The following is a 20,050-nucleotide window of genomic DNA, read 5'->3' as shown; positions in this document are numbered from 1 at the left end:
GAAAAATCGCTGCATGTTCTACATTGTACATTTTTCGCACAGCTCTGGCTCCATAGAAGTGAATGGGGCTTGTGTGAAAAACGGAAGGCGTCCGGATGCAATGTGTTTTTTTACTGATGGTTACCGGAAATGTAGATTGTTATTCTTCAGTTTTTTTTTTCCACGCGTGTAAAAAATAAATCCATGCAATCCAGACAGAAAAAAAATTATTCAACTTGCGTACAAAATCATCAGTTTCTCCCTGACACAATCCATATCGCTCATGTGAACGAGGCCTGTCACAGCTTCTAACTGGTGGCAGTTGATGGAACTGAGCATGTGCGACCACCTCAGCAAGGTGGAAGGAGAATTAGGCTAGAGCTACATTGCAACAGAAAAGGGTATGGTTACATGTATCGCACATTTGATGTTATTTAAATGGTGTCGCAATGAGACGTTCACAGGAAAATGTGAGTTATGGATTTTTGCGCCTGTCACATGTCACCTTGCGACACCATTGAAATGTCGCCGTGTAGCTGGACCCATAAGGAAAAGAACAAACAGCAGTTGGTGCTGTACAGATGAATTTTATTGAATACTTCAGGGGCTGTAGAAAATTAGTAATTGTAATTAAACAAGTATCCAGTTCTTATAATGCTGTGCAATCCTGTCATAGGAGCAAAGGTCAGAACTCATTGCTGCACGCATAGGGTTTCTCACTCCTCTGTGTCGGGGGGGGGGAATAATTATAAAAACAATACAATTCAAATAATAGGTAATTTTATTTTCAAAATCCCAAGACGTACCAAAATTCTGGATTAGTATATCTGCCCCATTGTATTAGACACCCATAACAAGTCTTAACAGCAGCCTGTTGGGAATTCCCATGCAGCAGTTTTCTTCATCAAATACTATATATCTTCAATACTGTTTTTCACTGGCTGGATTGCGGATACAGCATGTACATGGAGCAATCACCGGCTCTGTACGCGACAGAACGCCCGCACAGGAGGACATGCATTGGTACAGCCTGTGACTGCAACACATTAGGGATGTAGGTTGAAACTAAAGCAGGCATTGCTCAACCTGCGGACCTCCAGCTGTTACAAAACTACAACTACTATCATTCACCGACAGCCTACAGCTATCATCCTACAGAAGGGCATCATGGGAGTTGTAGTTTTACGACAGCTGGAGGGCTGCAGGTTGAGCATCCCTGTACTAAAGGAATGGTCAAGACAAACCCAGGTGACAAAGAGGTATTCCACAATATCCTCTAAACACAGGATAGCGGGATAACACCGTACCCTGGGGGAACCCCGAAATGAATGGACCGGCAGGTTGAGGATTCATACTGTTGCTCTATTCATTTCTATGGGACTGCTGAAAATAGTGCTTGTACTAGGCTCTCTCTAGCAGTGCCATAGTTATCCCGTACTCTGTGGATAGAGGATAGCATGAGATAACCAATTACCCAGGCCTTTAAAAGGTACCTGTACATGGGGCAGAAAATCTCATTACACTCCGCACTGTGAAACCCACACGGTGCAGATTTTCCACCCTCGGCAATGCATAAGGTGTACCAAGTGTTTTCAGTTCGGCGTCTAAAGTTCGGGTTATCGAAGTATCCCGTTATGGTCCGTGGTAGCGGAATCCATAACAGGAATCTTCGATAACCCGAACCTGAACTTTAGACGCCGAATTTAAAACACAAGTTCACTCAACACTACATTTAACTCAAACCGAAGCTGATTTTTCTGTTGCTTTTTACGTCCCATGTGGATGTAGGTTATGGCTCATGCACGCAAACGGATTTTGTTTCTGTGTCAGTTCCTTTTTTTGCCGAACCATTCATTTTAATAGGTCTGCAAAAAAATAAAAATAAAAACATGTCCTATTATTGTCTGCATTACAGACGAGGATAGGACTGTTCTATTCCGCAAAATATAGAAAGCACACGGACGTCAGTATTTTTTTGTGGATCCATGTTTTGCGGACCACAAAATACATACAGTCGTGTGCATGAGCCCGTAAAAGGTTTTTAGGGCACATTTACAAAAGACAGGCTAATACTGTAGCCGCGCAAGGAGAAATGCCAAATTTAAGATGAGCTGTGCACCTCGCAGGGGTGGACTGGGAACTTAGTGGCCCTGGGGGAAAAAAAAAAAAAAAAAAAACACACACTAAAAAGTGACCCCATGTTATAGGCATGTCCAAATTGGCAGAAGGTGGGTCAACACAAGTAGACAGGGCCAGCAATATCACAGTGCAGAACCAAATACCACAGTGCAGCACAAAATCCTGTCACCCTCACGACAGCATTCAACTGTATGACTGTCTTGAGGACGGCTATACAGTTGAATTCGGGAGGCCACCTGCGGCTGTTGGCCGATGCATAAGTATCTGATGCTCCTACGCTAATTAATGCTTAGAGTATCAGATCGTTATGTACACAGCTGTCGGCCATGAGGGCACAGACGGCCCACCAGGAAATTTCCCTGTAGGGTCTATCGTCAGTCCGCCCGTAGCGCCTCGTAATAAATTTGGCTAATCCTCTGGCAGGCTGGAGTAGTTATTAGCCAACATGTACGCTTGTTTCCGGGCATACATGTTAGTAATTTGCTGGGGCAGGAGTCCTGGCCCTGCCCCCGCCCAAATGTCAAACTTTTCAGGATTGGCTGAGGAAGTTAATATTGTCACATGACCAATGGAAAAGGGGACTATTTTTACGTCTAAAATAGCGGAGGTTATTTAGCAACTTTTTTGACATGTCAGAAGTTGTGTTCGATGGGGAGAACCACAGATATGAATAAGTAGGACTCATCCCCTCAGGTATGTCCTCCTCAAGAACAGCATCAGAGCTAGAATCGACTGACGTACATGTGTCACTAGAATGATTTATAAAGCTTTATTAAGGTTCGTTTTGCTCCAACACACAAGGATAAAATCTCATGGTCCATACACATCCGCAGGACTACCACAAAGAGCAGGCAGCCTTGCCCTGAAACCATACACACCGTCTCTGGGGGTACAGGAGCAACTTCACGTGTACATGTCTCCTGCTTACAGGAGGCAGTGATCTGTGGACTGAACAGATAAGTGCAAATCTATCAATTCACTACAAAATGTGCAACATCACCGATGCCTGAGCCCACAAAATGCCACCTGAACATGTACACTCATCTTATTAGATGGCATGAGCAGGGCACTCACACTGTACTGAAGGGCAGTATCAGAAAACGACTGTCAGAAAAACGGACAGAAGAGAAGTAAACATGACCAACAGCTAGCAGAGCCCCCAAAATACTTGTAATTAAAAGTCCCCCTAGAAGGATAATACCAAGGGGTGGGTAATGCAAATATCTCTGCCCACCTCCAGGTGCATGGTAACAGGGGAAAAGGGGATCCATTGCACAAAAACCTGTTTCATTTATCTTGGTGCCCCTGTAGTCCCAGTATAGTCCTCAAGACACAATGGTGCAAGCTGTGTCATGTCACTGGCAAAAAGCAGCAATCCGTTGGCAAAGGAACTGTGTCCTCTTTAGGTGCCCACCACCGCGGGGTCATGGGCCAATTCTGGCAGCTGGCTGCCGCTGCAATGATACAAGAAGCAATTGCCCCAACAACTGTAGCAGATAAGGATGAGGGCTCCCAGGAAGACCAAGGCGCAGATGGTGCACGGCTTCCTCTCCAGCAAGAAGCTCAGGAGGTAGAAGCCCATGAACATCGAGTGGTTGAACCAAAGGGCTGGATTTAGAGGCTTGGGGATGAGGAGAACCGGGAGCAGCCATTGTAGGCAGTACATGATGGCAGCGGAGGTCCGATTCCCGACCTGCGGAGACAAAGGAGAAAATCATGTCATAGTCTGCAGCTACCGGGGGCTCTAGACTGACAAATGAGGACGGACCGCGCTCACAGTACAGGAAAGGGCGCGCTCACAATACAGCCCCCTTTACAGGAAAGGGCGCGCTCACAATACAGCCCCCTTTACAGGAAAGGGCGCGCTCACAATACAGCCCCCTTTACAGGAAAGGGCGCGCTCACAATACAGCCCCCTTTACAGGAAAGGGCGCGCTCACAATACAGCCCCCTTTACAGGAAAGGGCGCGCTCACAATACAGCCCCCTTTACAGGAAAGGGCGCGCTCACAATACAGCCCCCTTTACAGGAAAGGGCGCGCTCACAATACAGCCCCCTTTACAGGAAAGGGCGCGCTCACAATACAGCCCCCTTTACAGGAAAGGGCGCGCTCACAGTACAGCCCCCTTTACAGGAAAGGGCGCGCTCACAGTACAGCCCCCTTTACAGGAAAGGGCGCGCTCACAATACAGCCCCCTTTACAGGAAAGGGCGCGCTCACAATACAGCCCCCTTTACAGGAAAGGGCGCGCTCACAATACAGCCCCCTTTACAGGAAAGGGCGCGCTCACAGTACAGCCCCCTTTACAGGAAAGGGCGCGCTCACAGTACAGCCCCCTTTACAGGAAAGGGCGCGCTCACAGTACAGCCCCCTTTACAGGAAAGGGCGCGCTCACAGTACAGCCCCCTTTACAGGAAAGGGCGCGCTCACAGTACAGCCCCCTTTACAGGAAAGGGCGCGCTCACAGTACAGCCCCCTTTACAGGAAAGGGCGCGCTCACAGTACAGCCCCCTTTACAGGAAAGGGCGCGCTCACAGTACAGCCCCCTTTACAGGAAAGGGCGCGCTCACAGTACAGCCCCTTTACAGGAAAGGGCGCGCTCACAGTACAGACCCTTTACACAACGGACGGCGCTCACAGTACAGACCCTTTATAGCACAGAACGTGCAGACCGCGATCACAACACAGACCCCTGATAGGATGGACCATGCTGACGATACAGACCCTTTATAGGTCGGCCCATTGCCATGTCTACATCTGAGGCATGGCTAGGCTTGTAAGGCTCTGCCCTGTCCACACATCAGTCACACTGCCCCTCAGGGCGGTGTTCTGCTGAGTCCCCTGGTCCCTGTACATCTGATGTCAGCAGAGATACTGCGTCTTCGGACATAGTTTTTCTTCAAGCAGGCCTGGATCAGTGACGTTCAATCTGGGACTGGAAGGAGAGGCAGAGATCTGATACTACAGACACTCCCCGTGACTCTCGTGCTGGGATATAAGCACAGGGTGCTGGGATATAGGCACAGGAGTCAAAATGCACTTACATCATCATCAGACTTACACAATGCAGTAAGGCTGAATTATGCTGACAGTACAGACCCCTCATAGGATGGACCTCACCCACAATACAGACCCCGTCCACAGCACAGACCCCTCATAGGAAGGACTGCGCCCACAGCACAGACCCCTCATAGCAAGGACTGCGCCCACAGCACAGACCCCTCATAGCAAGGACTGCGCCCACAGCACAGACCCCTCATAGCAAGGACTGCGCCCACAGCACAGACCCCTCATAGCAAGGACTGCGCCCACAGCACAGACCCCTCATAGCAAGGACTGCGCCCACAGCACAGACCCCTCATAGCAAGGACTGCGCCCACAGCACAGACCCCTCATAGCAAGGACTGCGCCCACAGCACAGACCCCTCATAGCAAGGACTGCGCCCACAGCACAGACCCCTCATAGCAAGGACTGCGCCCACAGCACAGACCCCTCATAGCAAGGACTGCGCCCACAGCACAGACCCCTCATAGCAAGGACTGCGCCCACAGCACAGACCCCTCATAGCAAGGACTGCGCCCACAGCACAGACCCCTCATAGCAAGGACTGCGCCCACAGCACAGACCCCTCATAGCAAGGACTGCGCCCACAGCACAGACCCCTCATAGCAAGGACTGCGCCCACAGCACAGACCCCTCATAGCAAGGACTGCGCCCACAGCACAGACCCCTCATAGCAAGGACTGCGCCCACAGCACAGACCCCTCATAGCAAGGACTGCGCCCACAGCACAGACCCATAATGGGACATGTTCTTTACCAACTTCCAGTCCCTTCTTGAAACTATAGTTCCTCTCTAACAATTTCTGACAACCGCCCCCTCATCAGCCCTGTCCCTAAAACATGATTTCCCCCTCCCCCCTACAGCAGTCACCACAACTTCTGCCCCTCCAATAGTAAAGTCAGCAGCTCCTCCTGTCACTCCTACTGACCCGCGCACTCAGCCTCTGCTGCCCATGACTCCAGGCTACTACTACTACCAGCCCCAACTCTCGCTGACTCGCTGCTTTAACCCTAACACTAAACCGAAGACTGCTGGTGTCCAATCTCACCCCCGAGTACAACTTCCTCCATTATCCCCCCAGCTCCGCTTTCTCTTGCACCGGCTCCTCCGTCCGGTGTGCCGCGACCCCCCGCCTCACATCCTGCCAAGTATCCCGCACCCTACTATCGGCGTTCCCACGATAGCCCCACTTTAACCCTATAAATACCGCGGCAGCACTCACTCTGCTCCAGGCCGCGGCTCCCACTCGCAGCTAATGGAACGCTCCGAGTCCACGTCATGCGTCTCCCTGCGTGAGGACGTCACAGCGCACGCCGCCGCTTACAGTGGACGACGGCTCCCCCTAGCGTTTAGACGTAAGAACTTGCAATAAGTCACTGAAGTTTATGGACATTTTCACATTCGGTCACAATGAGGCGCTCTTCTAATATCAGACTGTATAGCGCTGGTCCTCAGCCTGCTACATTTCTGTTGTATAGATAAAAAAAAAATCTCAATCATATTCTGACTGGCCACAGTGACATCACACAAAATGCTAAAATACGTTTGTGTGATGGCAGCTGTCCAAGAAAGGGTTTATTAAGACATCTCCACCAGGGGTCAAGTCCTGGGAAAAAAAGTGTGGGAACTCACCCAAGATCCACTGCAACCCCCCCCTCCAAAAAATAAAAAAAGCACAGAAAATCTAGCATGCTGTAATTTGTGTCGCTGCGGACTAAAAAAAAAAACCCACTTTTAGAAAAGTTTGTCCTGGGATTTGATCTCATGACCTCTACACATCAGAGGCCAAGCATATGCCCTCACAGCTATGAAAGCTGTCTAGCTAGTTACATAAAAAAAAATATATAAGACTTCTACTGTAGGTAACTTTGCCCACTGTGTATGGATGTAGCAGAGCTGGGTGTGTTGGGGCAGCTGTCATGTGTATAGTTGTACACTAGGTATCAGTAAACTAGGTATCAGTAGAAGTCTTATAATAAAAAAAACACTTTTAGAAAAGTTTGTCCTGGGATTCGAACTCATGACCTCTACACATTAGAGGCAAGGCATTTACCCTCACAGCCATAAAAGCTGTCGAGGTAGTTGCTTTTAAAAAAAAAAATAAGACTTCTACTTATACCTAGTGTACTGATAGCTAGTGTACAACCATACACATGACAGCTGCCCCAACACACCCAGCTCTGCTACATCTATACACAGTGGGCAGCTGTCATGTGTATGGTTGTACACTAGGTATCAGTAAACTAGGACAGGTATCAGTAGAAGTCTTATAAAAAAATAAAAAAAAAACACTTTTAGAAAAGGTTGTCATGGGATTCGAACTCATGACCTCTACACATTAGAGGCAAGGCATTTACCCTCACAGCCATAAAAGCTGGCGAGGTAGTTGCTTTAAAAAAAAAAAATAAGACTTCTACTTATACCTAGTGTACTGATAGCTAGTGTACAACCATACACATGACAGCTGCCCCAACACACCCAGCTCTGCTACATACATACACAGTGGGCAGCTGTCATGTGTATGGTTGTACACTAGGTATCAGTAAACTAGGACAGGTATCAGTAGAAGTCTTATAAAAAAAAAAAAAAAAAAAACACTTTTAGAAAAGGTTGTCCTGGGATTCGAACTCCTGACCTCTACACATTAGAGGCAAGGCATTTACCCTCACAGCCATAAAAGCTGTCGAGGTAGTTGCTTTTAAAAAAAAATAAAATAAGACACACCCAGCTCTGCTACATCCATACACAGTGGGCAGCTGTCATGTGTATGGTTGTACACTAGGTATCAGTACAGTAGATATAAGTAGAAGTCTTATATTTTTTAAGCAACTATCTAGACAGCTTTCATGGCTGTGAGGGTAAATGCCTTCATCTGATGTGTAGAGGTCGTGAGTTCGAATCCCAGGACAAACTTTTCTAAAAGACATTCTAAATGATCTCATAGTGAAGGAGATGATGTCATTAGGGGGCGGGGCGCCATGAGAGGAGTCAGTGAGGCAGTCGCAGGCAGCAGCACCGCACAGACAGCTTCCTCTGAACTGAAGCCGCCCCTCCTCCCTTAGCCTGCCCTGCACAGTGCGCTCCGTCTCCCCCTGTGAATCTGATTCAGCCGCGTTCTCCTGGCTTGAGGCTGAAAGGGAACGGCGTTCCTGCCATGAAAAAAGTGCAGGAACGCCGTTCCCATGCGTTCCACCTCCACTCGACCCCTGATCTCCACAATATAAAATGCAACATTTTAACCCATGTAGGTGTTTTTCTTAAAGGGTTTTTCTTGTTTTGTTATACTGATGGCCTCTCTTGAGGATAGATCATCAATAAAAGCCTACAACCCTTTAAAGCAAAAGTACAATGAGCAAGAAGGTGACATCATAACCTGAATGACATCATAGCCTCAGTATGACTATGTGACATCATAACTGGGCTGACATCATGTGATATGTAGCATCATAGCCTGAATGACATCATAACATGAATATGACTAGGTGAAATCATAACCAGATGATGACATCACTAGGAAAGGATCATAAACATACACTGTGACATACATTTAAAGGGGATGTCCAGCTGGAAACAAAAGTTCTTTTAATCTGCTTCAAGTGAAAATAGACATTAAGAAAAGTTCTCTGATGTCAAGATGTCAGTGCCTGTCCCGGGTCCCAGCCCCTCTACTTCCACATAGATTCCTCCTCCCTGTCGGTCATACACCGTTGTTGGGGTTGTCCAGTATAGGCCATCAATATGTGATTGTCAGGGGTCTGACACCCCCCACCTCAGCCAATCAGCTGCTAGGAAGTAGCTCCACCCATTGTGTAGTGGATGGAGCTGGCTACTGTAGCACAGCCCCCACTACAGTGGATTGGGGGTAGTGATCGGCGCTGTTAACCATAGTCTCTAATGGGTTTGGTAGGTGTACTGTCTCCTCTATCAGCCCCCCGCAATGTGATCACTAGGTAGCGATAGATTATAATAGCAGTCCAGGGCTTAACAATGGAGACTGGGTCTGCATCTACAGAAGCCTATTATGCCCTGCCAGAGGCAAGGTGTAATAGTCGTATTATAATACTGAAATGGTATTATACACTGCAATGCAGAAGTGTTACAGTGTATTATACCAACGATCAGCGTGATGAATGTGGAATAAAATAAAAGCATAAAACAATATAAGAATGAGAAAGCCATTTAAAAATACTATTTTCTCCATTAAAAATGCTTTATAGCTGTAAAGAAAAATACAATAAAAATGACATATAATAGGTATCAGTGTGTGCCTAACAACGCAAGCGATACAATGCTCATGTTATGTAACCTGCACGTTGGATGCTGTAAAAAGAAACCTGTAAAAACTATTTACCACAATTACTTCTTTTGTTCACTCCGCCAACCGTAAAATGGAATAAAAAAAAAACTAACAAAAAGTCCACACCCCTACTTACAGTGGACAACAGCACCCCCTGGCATTCAGACATAGGAACTTTAAAGTGTACGGCGCAAGGTCCGTGGGGCTCTGGGGAACGATCGGGGTGAATCGCGGCACCATGGCTGCTCTCACCGGCAGGCACCGCCCCCCTGCAGTTCCAAGCTCTGTGATTGGCTGATCAATGAGACCGGCACATCGCAGCGCAGGAAGCTGTTAGAGGCATCGGGCCAGGTCGGGAGGTCAGAGGGAGGTGGCAGGTGCTGAACAAGTCAGCATCGGTTACCTCTGAGGTGAGGCAGGGGACACCAGTGTCTTTGGTCCCCTGCCAGCTCTGCGATTGGCTGGAACAACACTCCAGCCAATGGCAGCGCTATAGCTGCACAGGAAGAGGCAGAACGTCCCTGCATGCAGCTATTCTAGCTGGTGACTGCATGCAGAGAGGTTCTGTGCTGCTTGTGGCTTGCTAGGACTTGTGGTGCAAACCACTGCGATTTTAACCCCTTTCCTTATGAAAAGAAGAAGAAAGAAGACCATCTGGAATAGCTGCACAGATTTATATTTTTATTTGCAGCTGTTCCAGATCCCTAAACCACTCTCCGTCCCTATCCCTATCTTTTCCTCCCCCCCCCCCTCCGTTTCCCCAGCCCCCCTGTCCTTTTTTTACGGACGCCATTTGGTCCGTGCACTTTTGTTGGTCTTTTTATTTTTATTTTTACCATTTTCCATCTCTGCACCACTTTTTCTGCGTGCGAGCTGTGACCGCCAAGTGGTGTTCAGTGCGTACCTGCCTGTTGTTCTTTTGTTCTTTGCGTTGTTTTTTTTCACATCTGTGCTGATTTTTTTGCCAATTTTTTGGGGTTAAAAAAGAAGAAATTGTAGTTAGGGGTTTATATAAATATACAGAGAGCTCTCTCTCTCTCTCTCTCTCTCTCTCTCTATATATATATATATATATGCAGAGAGCTCTTCTTTGGACCCGTATCTGCCCTGACCAATTGATCTTTAGATCTATTGGTCAGGGCAGATACGGGTCCAAAGAAGATCAGTGTGCAGCGGACATTGGCGCAGCCGGGCCTCGGATGTTTTCCGTGTCTCGGTTGCGTAAATTGTCGATATATATGCAAAGCCAAGTCTTTTGTACATCCGTTCACAAATAAAGAGTATCCCATAAAGTTTCATTTGAACTGTTCCCCGTCATATGTGATATATGTGTTGGCCTGCCCCTGTAACCTACTATATGTTGGGGAAACTTCTACAGAATTAAAAGTTAGGTTGAATAACCATAGGAACTCAATAAGGAAGAAACGTACTGATCTACCAGTATCCAGACATTTTGGATCCCTAGGACACTCCGAGCGGGATCTAAGATGCTGGATCATAGATCAGGTTAGGCTCCCCAGAAGAGGTGGTGACCGCTTAACACTCTTGGAAAAAAGAGAGTTACGCTGGATTTATGATCTGGACAGCTTGCACCCTAAGGGTCTTAACATCGAGTTCAGGTGATAGTGTTGTGGATCTGCGGGTCATTCTTAGTCCAGTTGTATGTATGTGTTCTTGTCCTCCTTATATTGGTATATTGGTGTAAGATAACTGTGAAAGATCAACACATATTTGTAACAATATATTCGGAAATTAAAATATTCATTCCTCTTCTTTTGTTTTTAGGTTTTATGTATTCTCACACTATTGGATGTGGATCCTTGGATTTTGACCTTTGGAGACAATGCGGCCCAATGTGGACAACAGCGTCTTTATATCTATGCGTTTTTTTTAGATATATATTTGTATTTTTATAATTACATGATATGACTGTTTATTTGAGAGTGATCATCTCCTTATGAGTGCTAAAATTACCAGCAATGGGCTCAGACTGCCGGCGGAGATCATGGAAATGTTCTCCTCTGACACTCACGGCCTTCTGGTCAGGTGTCTCGCTCGCAAGGTCGGGATCCCGGTCCAGAGGCTGGCGTTTGTAGGAGATCCCTACAGCGGTCGCGTGCTTATAAAATAATTTTATTTATATAACAGTCACATATATAATATGAATAGAATTGTAGGGTGGGTTTCCCTCAAGCAAAATGGTGCTTTTGCACCGATCGCATAGAACGCATGCGCATGAACTTTACACTATGACTCACATCATGAGGTCGGTGTGAACATGCGCAATGAGGAGTTGAAGACACGCAACGAACGCGACGGTATATGTGGGCCCCATTGCCACCGAAGGTCGTATCTTTGTGATCCACATTCAATATGTCACTTATACAATTGTGAATGTACCTAAACAAAATATTGTACACATTTTGGCTCTTGCTAAGGGGAAGGCATCCCTAGAGTTATACATTGTATAGCACCCGTCACTTTATGCACCTGCACTTTATTGATCTGAATCAGATGTATGTAATTGCAATTGATTGTAACCACACCTTTATGGGTTGGACACTTTGTAAATGCCTTTATATGCTCTCACTTTCACTGTTATTATGCTTGAGGAAGGCTCTTGTGAGCCGAAACGTCGCAAGACCTGCCATATTATGGGTGAATAAATCACAGCCATTTTACCACATTTGGAGTGCAGTCCCACTTCTTCGCTTTATATATATATATACAGTCATGTGAAAAAATTAGGACACCCTTTGAAAGCATGTGGTTTTTTGTAACATTTTTAATAAAAGGTTATTTCATCTCCGTTTCAACAATACAGAGAGATTAAAGTAATCTAACTAAACAAAGAAAACTGAAGAAAAGTCTTTTCAAGATCTTCTGTAAATGTCATTCTACAAAAATGCCTATTCTAACTGAGGAAAAAGATAGGACACCCTCACATGTATTCCCTCTTAAATTGGCTCAGATCTCACACAGGTATATCACACCAGGTGCACATAATTAGTAGATCGTTACTCTGCATGTTGAATGAGGCTTGCCCTATTTAAACCTCAGACATTTAGTTTGGTGTGCTCCGGACTGTTGAAGTGAGAGTGAGCACCATGGTGAGAGCAAAAGAGCTGTCAGAGGACTTCAGAAAAAAGATTGTAGCAGCCTATGAGTCTGGGAAGGGATTTAAAAAGATCTCAAAAGATTTTGAAATCAGCCATTCCACTGTCCGGAAGATAGTCTACAAGTGGAGGGCTTTCAAAACAACTGCCAACATGCCCAGGACTGGTCGCCCCAGCAAGTTCACCCCAAGAGCAGACCGCAAGATGCTAAAAGAGGTCTCCAAAAACCCTAAAGTGTCATCTCGAGAACTACAGCAGGCTCTGGCTACTGTTGATGTAGAAGTACATGCCTCTACAATCAGAAAGAGACTGTACAAGTTTAACTTGCATGGGAGGTGTGCAAGGAGGAAACCTTTGCTTTCCAAGAGAAACATCGAGGCCAGACTGACATTTGCCAGAGATAAAGTTGACAAAGACCAGGACTTCTGGAATAATGTTCTTTGGACAGATGAGTCCAAAATTGAATTATTTGGACACAACAGCAGAGGACATGTTTGGCGTAAACCAAACACAGCATTCCAAGAAAAGAACCTCATACCAACTGTGAAGCATGGAGGTGGAAGTGTCATGGTTTGGGGCTGCTTTGCTGCAGCAGGACCTGGTCAGCTCACCATCATAGAATCCACGATGAATTCTACTGTGTATCAGAAGGTGCTTGAAGAACATGTGAGACCATCAGTTAGAAAATTAAAGCTGAAGCGGAACTGGACCATGCAACATGACAATGACCCAAAACATACTAGTAAATCAACCAAAGATTGGCTGAAAAAGAAGAAATGGAGAGTCCTGGAATGGCCAAGTCAAAGTCCAGATTTGAATCCCATTGAGATGCTGTGGGGTGACTTGAAAAGGGCTGTACGTGCAAGAAACCCCTCAAACATCTCACAGCTGAAAAAGTTCTGCATTGAGGAGTGGGGTAAAATTTCCTCAGACCGATGTCGAAGACTGGTAGATGGCTACAAGAACCGTCTCACTGCAGTTATTTCAGCCAAAGGAGGTAACACTCGCTATTAGGGGCAAGGGTGTCCTATCTTTTTCCTCAGTTAGAATAGGCATTTTTGTAGAATGACATTTACAGAAGATCTTGAAAAGACTTTTCTTCAGTTTTCTTTGTTTAGTCGGTTTACTTTAATCTCTCTGTATTGTTGAAACGGAGATGAAATAACCTTTTATTAAAAATGTTACAAAAAACCACATGCTTTCAAAGGGTGTCCTAATTTTTTCACATGACTGTATATAGTGAAAAAAATCAACCGGCAGCACCACAACTGGAACAAAAGCGGGTGCAAGGTCCGAGCACGGCAACTGGAGCTTACCCACTACTAAACAAATGAAAAAATCGGACAGCACTCCAGACGGTTTCTTCGGTAAAGCAAGTAAATTTAATCACCCATGTGGTGGCAGCAAAAAAGCAACGTTTCGGCTCTACATGAGCCTTTCTCAAGCAATGACAAAAAGTGCAGAGCAAACATATATAAGTGGACCAATTAAATCAATTGTACAATTGTGTAATCAATACTTGATAAATAACAGTACAAAAAGTTATAAATAGTGTTACAAAATGAACATCATGGCAATCATTATTAAAGTGACAAGTGCTAGCAGTGTATAAAGTGCATGATATAGCTGGCAATCATATGTTACAGTCTAAAAACCATAAGTATTGACAGCTGTTCATGATTAATCCATAATTATTCATATAACATTAATTGTGCACAGGGGTGTGTTAATGAACAAATACCTAGAAAAGTGATGTAGCCCACGTATACTATCACGCCGTTCAGCGCGTCTCCTCTGTGTCAGTGCGCATGTCCCGGTCGCATATGTTGCGTCAGAGCGGCACCATATCAGCTGGAGATGTCGCTCTGGAGTGGCGTCACAAGCGCATAGCAGTAACTTACATTGCGTCATGTGTTCCGCCGCTAGGGTGAGGGAGCGCATGCGCAGTGCCATCATATTGTCTCTAGCCACCATGTTACTTCAGGGAATGTGGCCAGTATCTCTCTTAATTACTATATTTAATGCTGGCCATACGCAGAGTTACATAGTTGGTCACAGTGGATATTTTCCACCTATAAGCAGCCAAGGGGAGGGTCCCCACTTTTCCAAGATCCGGAACCAACCTCTATGTATGACCGCGATGCTGACAGCACGTTAATGCGATCAGCACCATCGGTCACAAACTTGCTGCACCGCGTGACCTAGAGGGTTCTCCTCTAATGATAACCCAGGGCAAAAAAAGTTGACATTAGGGCAATCAGCACTCTATTTGCGCATTACAACTTATTCCTTTTATTATGCAATCGGGACAACCGCACCACTCCACAGGGACAAAATTATAAGCTTGTACAAACAAACAGATACTTAGTGGGCTCTTCATCCACCTTCTAGGTTGATCATTATTCCTTCGTGTCTTCCGAAATTCCAGTGCATCTGAAATGATATACAATATTAGTGATACAAGTGACTCCCAAAATGTTATAATAACCTTGTTTTACACATTTCTATTATATTTTTATTATTGGTTTTTATGAAATTTACATTTTTTATAGAATATTTTTGTCAATAAACATGTCCTCAGCAGGAGGAAATATTTGTGTACATCTCTGGCAGCACATAAGAGGGCACCCTTCCCACCTCAAACTCCCCCTCCATACCTGTAATCGATATTCAGGCCATTAGGTTGTAAACTATTTAACGTTCGAATCCAAAACAATTCTCTCTTTTTAAGTAACGAAATACGGTCACCGCCCCTACGAGGTACGATTAATTGAACAATGTGTCTCTGATGCCTTGATTGCAGGTATTATAGATCAGAAACTGTCTGAATATTTGATTGTTCCTCACCCTATCACTCCGGTAATATATGTTTTGCCCAAGGTCCACAAAACAATGGTGGACCCACCCGGGCGCGCCATTGTTTCGGGGACTGATTCAGTATTTGGCCACGTCGCAATCTTTTTAGACAAGGTTCTACGTGACTTTTCTACTGGAGGACAATCATATATCAGGGACACATCCGACTTTCTGACAAAGTTAAAGGAGACCAATTTGGCTGATATTGAGTCTATTACTTTAGTGTCCTTTGACGTGGTATCTCTTTATACTTCGATTGAGCATCATAAGGGCATCAGTGCAGTTCGGGGCATGCTTGAGATGTCTTCTTTGACACCTGAAGCCTGCTCCTTCATTATTGATCTCCTCACTATTGTCCTTGAATTTAACTACTTTCTCTTCCAGGACACTTACTATGTCCAAAAACGAGGCGTGGCAATGGGGTCCAACGTGGCCCCCACATATGCCAACATCTATATGCGCCGATTTGAGGAAGATGTCGTCTATGGCTCCCACCACGCCCAATATATCAAGGGGTGGTGGAGATACATAGACGACATCTTCCTCATTTGGACTGGAACCATACAACAGTTACATGACTTCCATCGTCACCTTAACAGTGTAGATGACGAATTGCAATTTACCGTTACCTACTCGGATGTTTCTGTCCAATTCTTGGACACTAATGTTTTTGTGTCCAATGGCTCATTAAGCACACAACTGTATATAAAACCTACGGACAGAAACATGATGCTAAGGTACGAAAGTTGCCACCCTCGCAGTATGGTGAAGCACTTGCCATACTCCCAGTTTTTGAGGGCCAAAAGGATAGTCACAGACAGGACCTCCTTAGACAAAACCATCCAAGATATGACTCTAAAATTCAAACAACGGGGGTATCCCAGCAAATTACTTGAGATGCAGAAGGATAGGGTGTCAGCTCTAGATAGAGATTCCCTACTACAGACCAGTGGTAAAAACAAAAAGTCAGATAACAGGGTTACTTTTGTATCCACTTACTCGGAATACAGTAATGATATTAAAAAAAATTTGAAACGACATTGGTCGGTGTTAAGTGGATGCAAAAAAGACGTACCTGAATTTAAGTCTCTACCGTTATGTGCGTACCGGAGATGTAAAAACATCAGAGACCATATAGATATATGAAAAATGGCGGCACTGACTGCAAGTAGAAAAAATGGGTGCACGCTCCAGGGGAATCGACTTCTTACCCCAATTAATATATCCAGAAAAAGGACGGCACTCCGGTCTTGTGAAGGTGAAGTTATTCTTTAATTAACCATACGGTGCAACGTTTCGGCTCCAATACTGAGCCTTTCTCAAGCAAAGGTACAAATCAAGTGACTGCAATTATATAGGTGACTTAATCAAAGTACAAATCATGTGATTACACCCAGAGGGCGTGTTTAAAAATGACAATTACAAAAACATGGGATACATGGAGTGTGAGTGCAAAAAATAAGGCAAATGACATCAATTACATATATCCAGTATTTACATACCATGAAACATCAATCAAGTATATAAATTAGACATTTGCATACTGTATTGAAAAGGGGCGGACCCATCGATCACACACTTAAACAAGTACACAGTCGATGGATGCGTCCAGTGAACGTGAGAACATACCGAGGGAGGAGCTGAGGGACGATCCAGAGGACACATTAAAACGGTAAGGAATCACAACTATGCGATCGCTGGATTACATACAAACACACCACTGTACCGGAGTGGCCTGGCATCAAACAGGGGACAGTATCTACTTAAGCGTAGGGAACTTTGTTGGATCCATAGGCTTAACAGCCTTAGACCTAATGGATTGAACATAGAATTTAACTTTGGGGAGGTGTTGTGAGGAATGGCTTGCCTCCTGTGTCATGCAGACTATGCCAAGGTGTGTTTGTGTACACACAGAGTATGTACTTATTTAAAAACTGTTGGATCAACAGTAATTTCATCTTTCTCTTTTTTTTCACAGATCACCAACATTCATCATATTGAGGGGTGGAGCTCAAGGATGAAGTGGACACATCATTTTATACAGGAGGGTGATACCTCTATATTGTTGTCCTTTGGATTCCTGGCTTCCTAGCTGCTCCAGTCAGTGCCCGTTGCCGCTTCTGCCGACTTCCGTGCTCATGGAGCGTCCCCATCTCCATGGGAACGTCTCCATACTAGACTGTACTGTCGGATTTGAGAATTACGTTGAAATCGCAATTCGATTAATTCAAGTTATAATAATCGAATTGCGATTTTAACTTAACACTGCTATATTCCATATTCGTTAATTCTAGCCTAATATGGAATATAGCATTACTAAGTTGAAATCACCATGCGATTACTTTGAGTTATATTAATCGCATTGCGATTTCAACTTGGACCTGGTTTACTATGGTTGGCTTGGTAGAATTAGCGAATATGATGAATGTATTCGTCATATTCCACACAACAAAGATAACTAAGTATTCTCCATCTTTGCGTTAGCTACCTATTCATCAACTTCGCTAATTCTAGCAATCATATAGGAAAGTTTACTATAGAGACAGCTAAGTTTAATTCGCTATGCGATTATATTACTGCTTTTTTTTATAAATAGAATAAATATAACAATTATTATCAGGTATTATAATTATTCTATTCATTTAAAAAAAAAGCAAAGTAATATAATTGCATAGCGAATTAAACTTAGCTGTCTCTATAGTAAACTTTCCTATATGATTGCTAGAATTAGCGAAGTTGATGAATAGGTAGCTAACGCAAAGATGGAGAATACTTAGTTATCTTTGTTGTGTGGAATATGACGAATACATTCATCATATTCGCTAATTCTACCAAGCCAACCATAGTAAACCAGGTCCAAGTTGAAATCGCAATTCGATTATTACAACTTGAATTAATCGAATTTCGATTTCAGCTTAGCACTGTTATATTCCATATTAGGCTAGAATTAACGAATATGGAATATAGCAGTGCTAAGTTGAAATCGAAATTCGATTATTATAACTTGAATTAATCGCATTGCTATTTCAATAGGAGAGTAGCCTTTAAGTTAAAATCGCAATGCGCGATTATTTAAATCGCATATTAATCGCGATAACTAGAATAATGATGAATATTCGATTTCGACGAATATAAAACGAATATTCTATCGAATATTCGCGAATTTCGTCGAAATCGAATATGGCACCTGCCGCTTATCAGTACTAATAACACACAAAGAATTAAATGTTACCATGTTTTTATTGAACACACCATGTAAACATTCACAGTGCAGGTGGAAAAAGTATGTGAACCCTTGGATTTAATAACTGGTTGAACCTCCTTTGGCAGCAATAACTTCAACCAAATGTTTCCTGTAGTTGCAGATCAGACGTGCACAACGGTCAGGAGTAATTCTTGACCATTCCTCTTTACAGAACTGTTTCAGTTCAGCAATATTCTTGTGATGTCTGGTGTGAATCGCTTTCTTGAGGTCATGCCAATATCTCAATCGGGTTGAGGTCAGGACTCTGACTGGGCCGCTCCAGAAGGCGCATTTTCTTCTGTTTAAGCCATTCTGTTGTTGATTTACTTCTATGCTTTGGGTCGTTGTTCCGTTGCAACACCCATCTTCTGTTGAGCTTCAGCTGGTGGACAGATGGCCTTAGGGTACTTTCACACTTGCGGCAGGACGGATCCGACAGGCTGTTCACCCTGTCGGTTCCGTCCTTCTGCTGTTTCGCCGTGCCGCCGGACCGCCGCTCTGTCCCCATTGACTATAATGGGGACGGGGCGGCGCTCCGGCGCAGTACGGCAGTTCGCGGTCAGAGGCCGTTGGACTAAAAGGTCGGACATGCAGGACTTTTAGTCCGGCGGCCTTTCGCCGTGCACTGCCGTACTGCGCCGAAACGCCACCCCCGTCCCCATTATAGTCAATGGGGACGGAGTGGCGGTCCGGCAGCACGGCGAAACAGCGGAAGGACGGATCCAACAGGGTGAACAGCCTGTCGGATCCGTTCTGCCGCAAGTGTAAAAGTACCCTTAAGTTCTCCTTCCAAATGTCTTGATAAACTTGGGAATTCTTTATTCCTTCGATGATAGCAATCCGTCCAGGCCCTGATACAGCAAAGCAGCCCCAAACCATGATGCCCCCCAGTGGAGTAGCGTGAGTTGAGGTCTGGGGCCAGGCTTCAGTAGTGTGGGCCAAATTCTATTTCTATATCTAATTCGCCAATCCTTAACGCTGCAAAAAAGGCCAAAACAAAACTCGTATGAAAAAGCAACACTTCAAATGAATCCAAACAAACAGAAGGCAAAATTTCATATAAACTCCTCAACAATTCAACAGATTATCAATACCCGAGAAGCTTTTACGATAGCCTTTTAGCATCTGTTTAATAGGAAAATAAGCTAACAGCAGGTTTTTTTGCCAAACAACTTCAGAAAAAACTAGATTCCCGCAACAGTCCTAGCAACTGAAGAAAAATACATTTTTTTTTTAAACAGACTAGGAATAAATAACATACCACAGCCAAGCTCATCAACTTCACTGGACAATGAATTAGAAAATAATATCCAATCCCGCCATGCAGCTGCATAAGCAGCCCATGTTTTTTGCGG

The 20,050-nt window shown here is 44.7% G+C and overlaps 1 protein-coding gene across 2 annotated transcripts; it reads right to left on the bottom strand.

Annotated features, from left to right (window-relative positions):
* Positions 1-1,755: 1,755 nt before the first annotated feature.
* LOC122922327 (bladder cancer-associated protein A) lies at positions 1,756-6,479 on the bottom strand. 2 transcript variants are annotated; one of them, XM_044272901.1, is made up of 2 exons: positions 6,405-6,479; positions 1,756-3,811 (listed from the first exon to the last, which is right to left on the bottom strand). In XM_044272901.1, the coding sequence occupies exon 2, from the start codon at positions 3,782-3,784 to the stop codon at positions 3,521-3,523; it is 264 nt and encodes an 87-aa protein (XP_044128836.1). In that variant the 5' UTR covers positions 3,785-3,811; positions 6,405-6,479; the 3' UTR covers positions 1,756-3,520. The 2 variants fall into 2 exon arrangements, with proteins under 2 accessions (XP_044128836.1, XP_044128837.1); XM_044272902.1 differs by lacking the exon at positions 6,405-6,479 and adding an exon at positions 4,843-4,969.
* Between the last annotated feature and the right edge of the window lie 13,571 nt (positions 6,480-20,050).

This window comes from Bufo gargarizans, unplaced genomic scaffold (assembly GCF_014858855.1).
Source record: "Bufo gargarizans isolate SCDJY-AF-19 unplaced genomic scaffold, ASM1485885v1 fragScaff_scaffold_1_pilon:::fragment_2:::debris, whole genome shotgun sequence".
NCBI classification, from domain to species: domain Eukaryota; kingdom Metazoa; phylum Chordata; class Amphibia; order Anura; family Bufonidae; genus Bufo; species Bufo gargarizans.
This window is presented reverse-complemented; position numbering and strand designations above follow the sequence as displayed.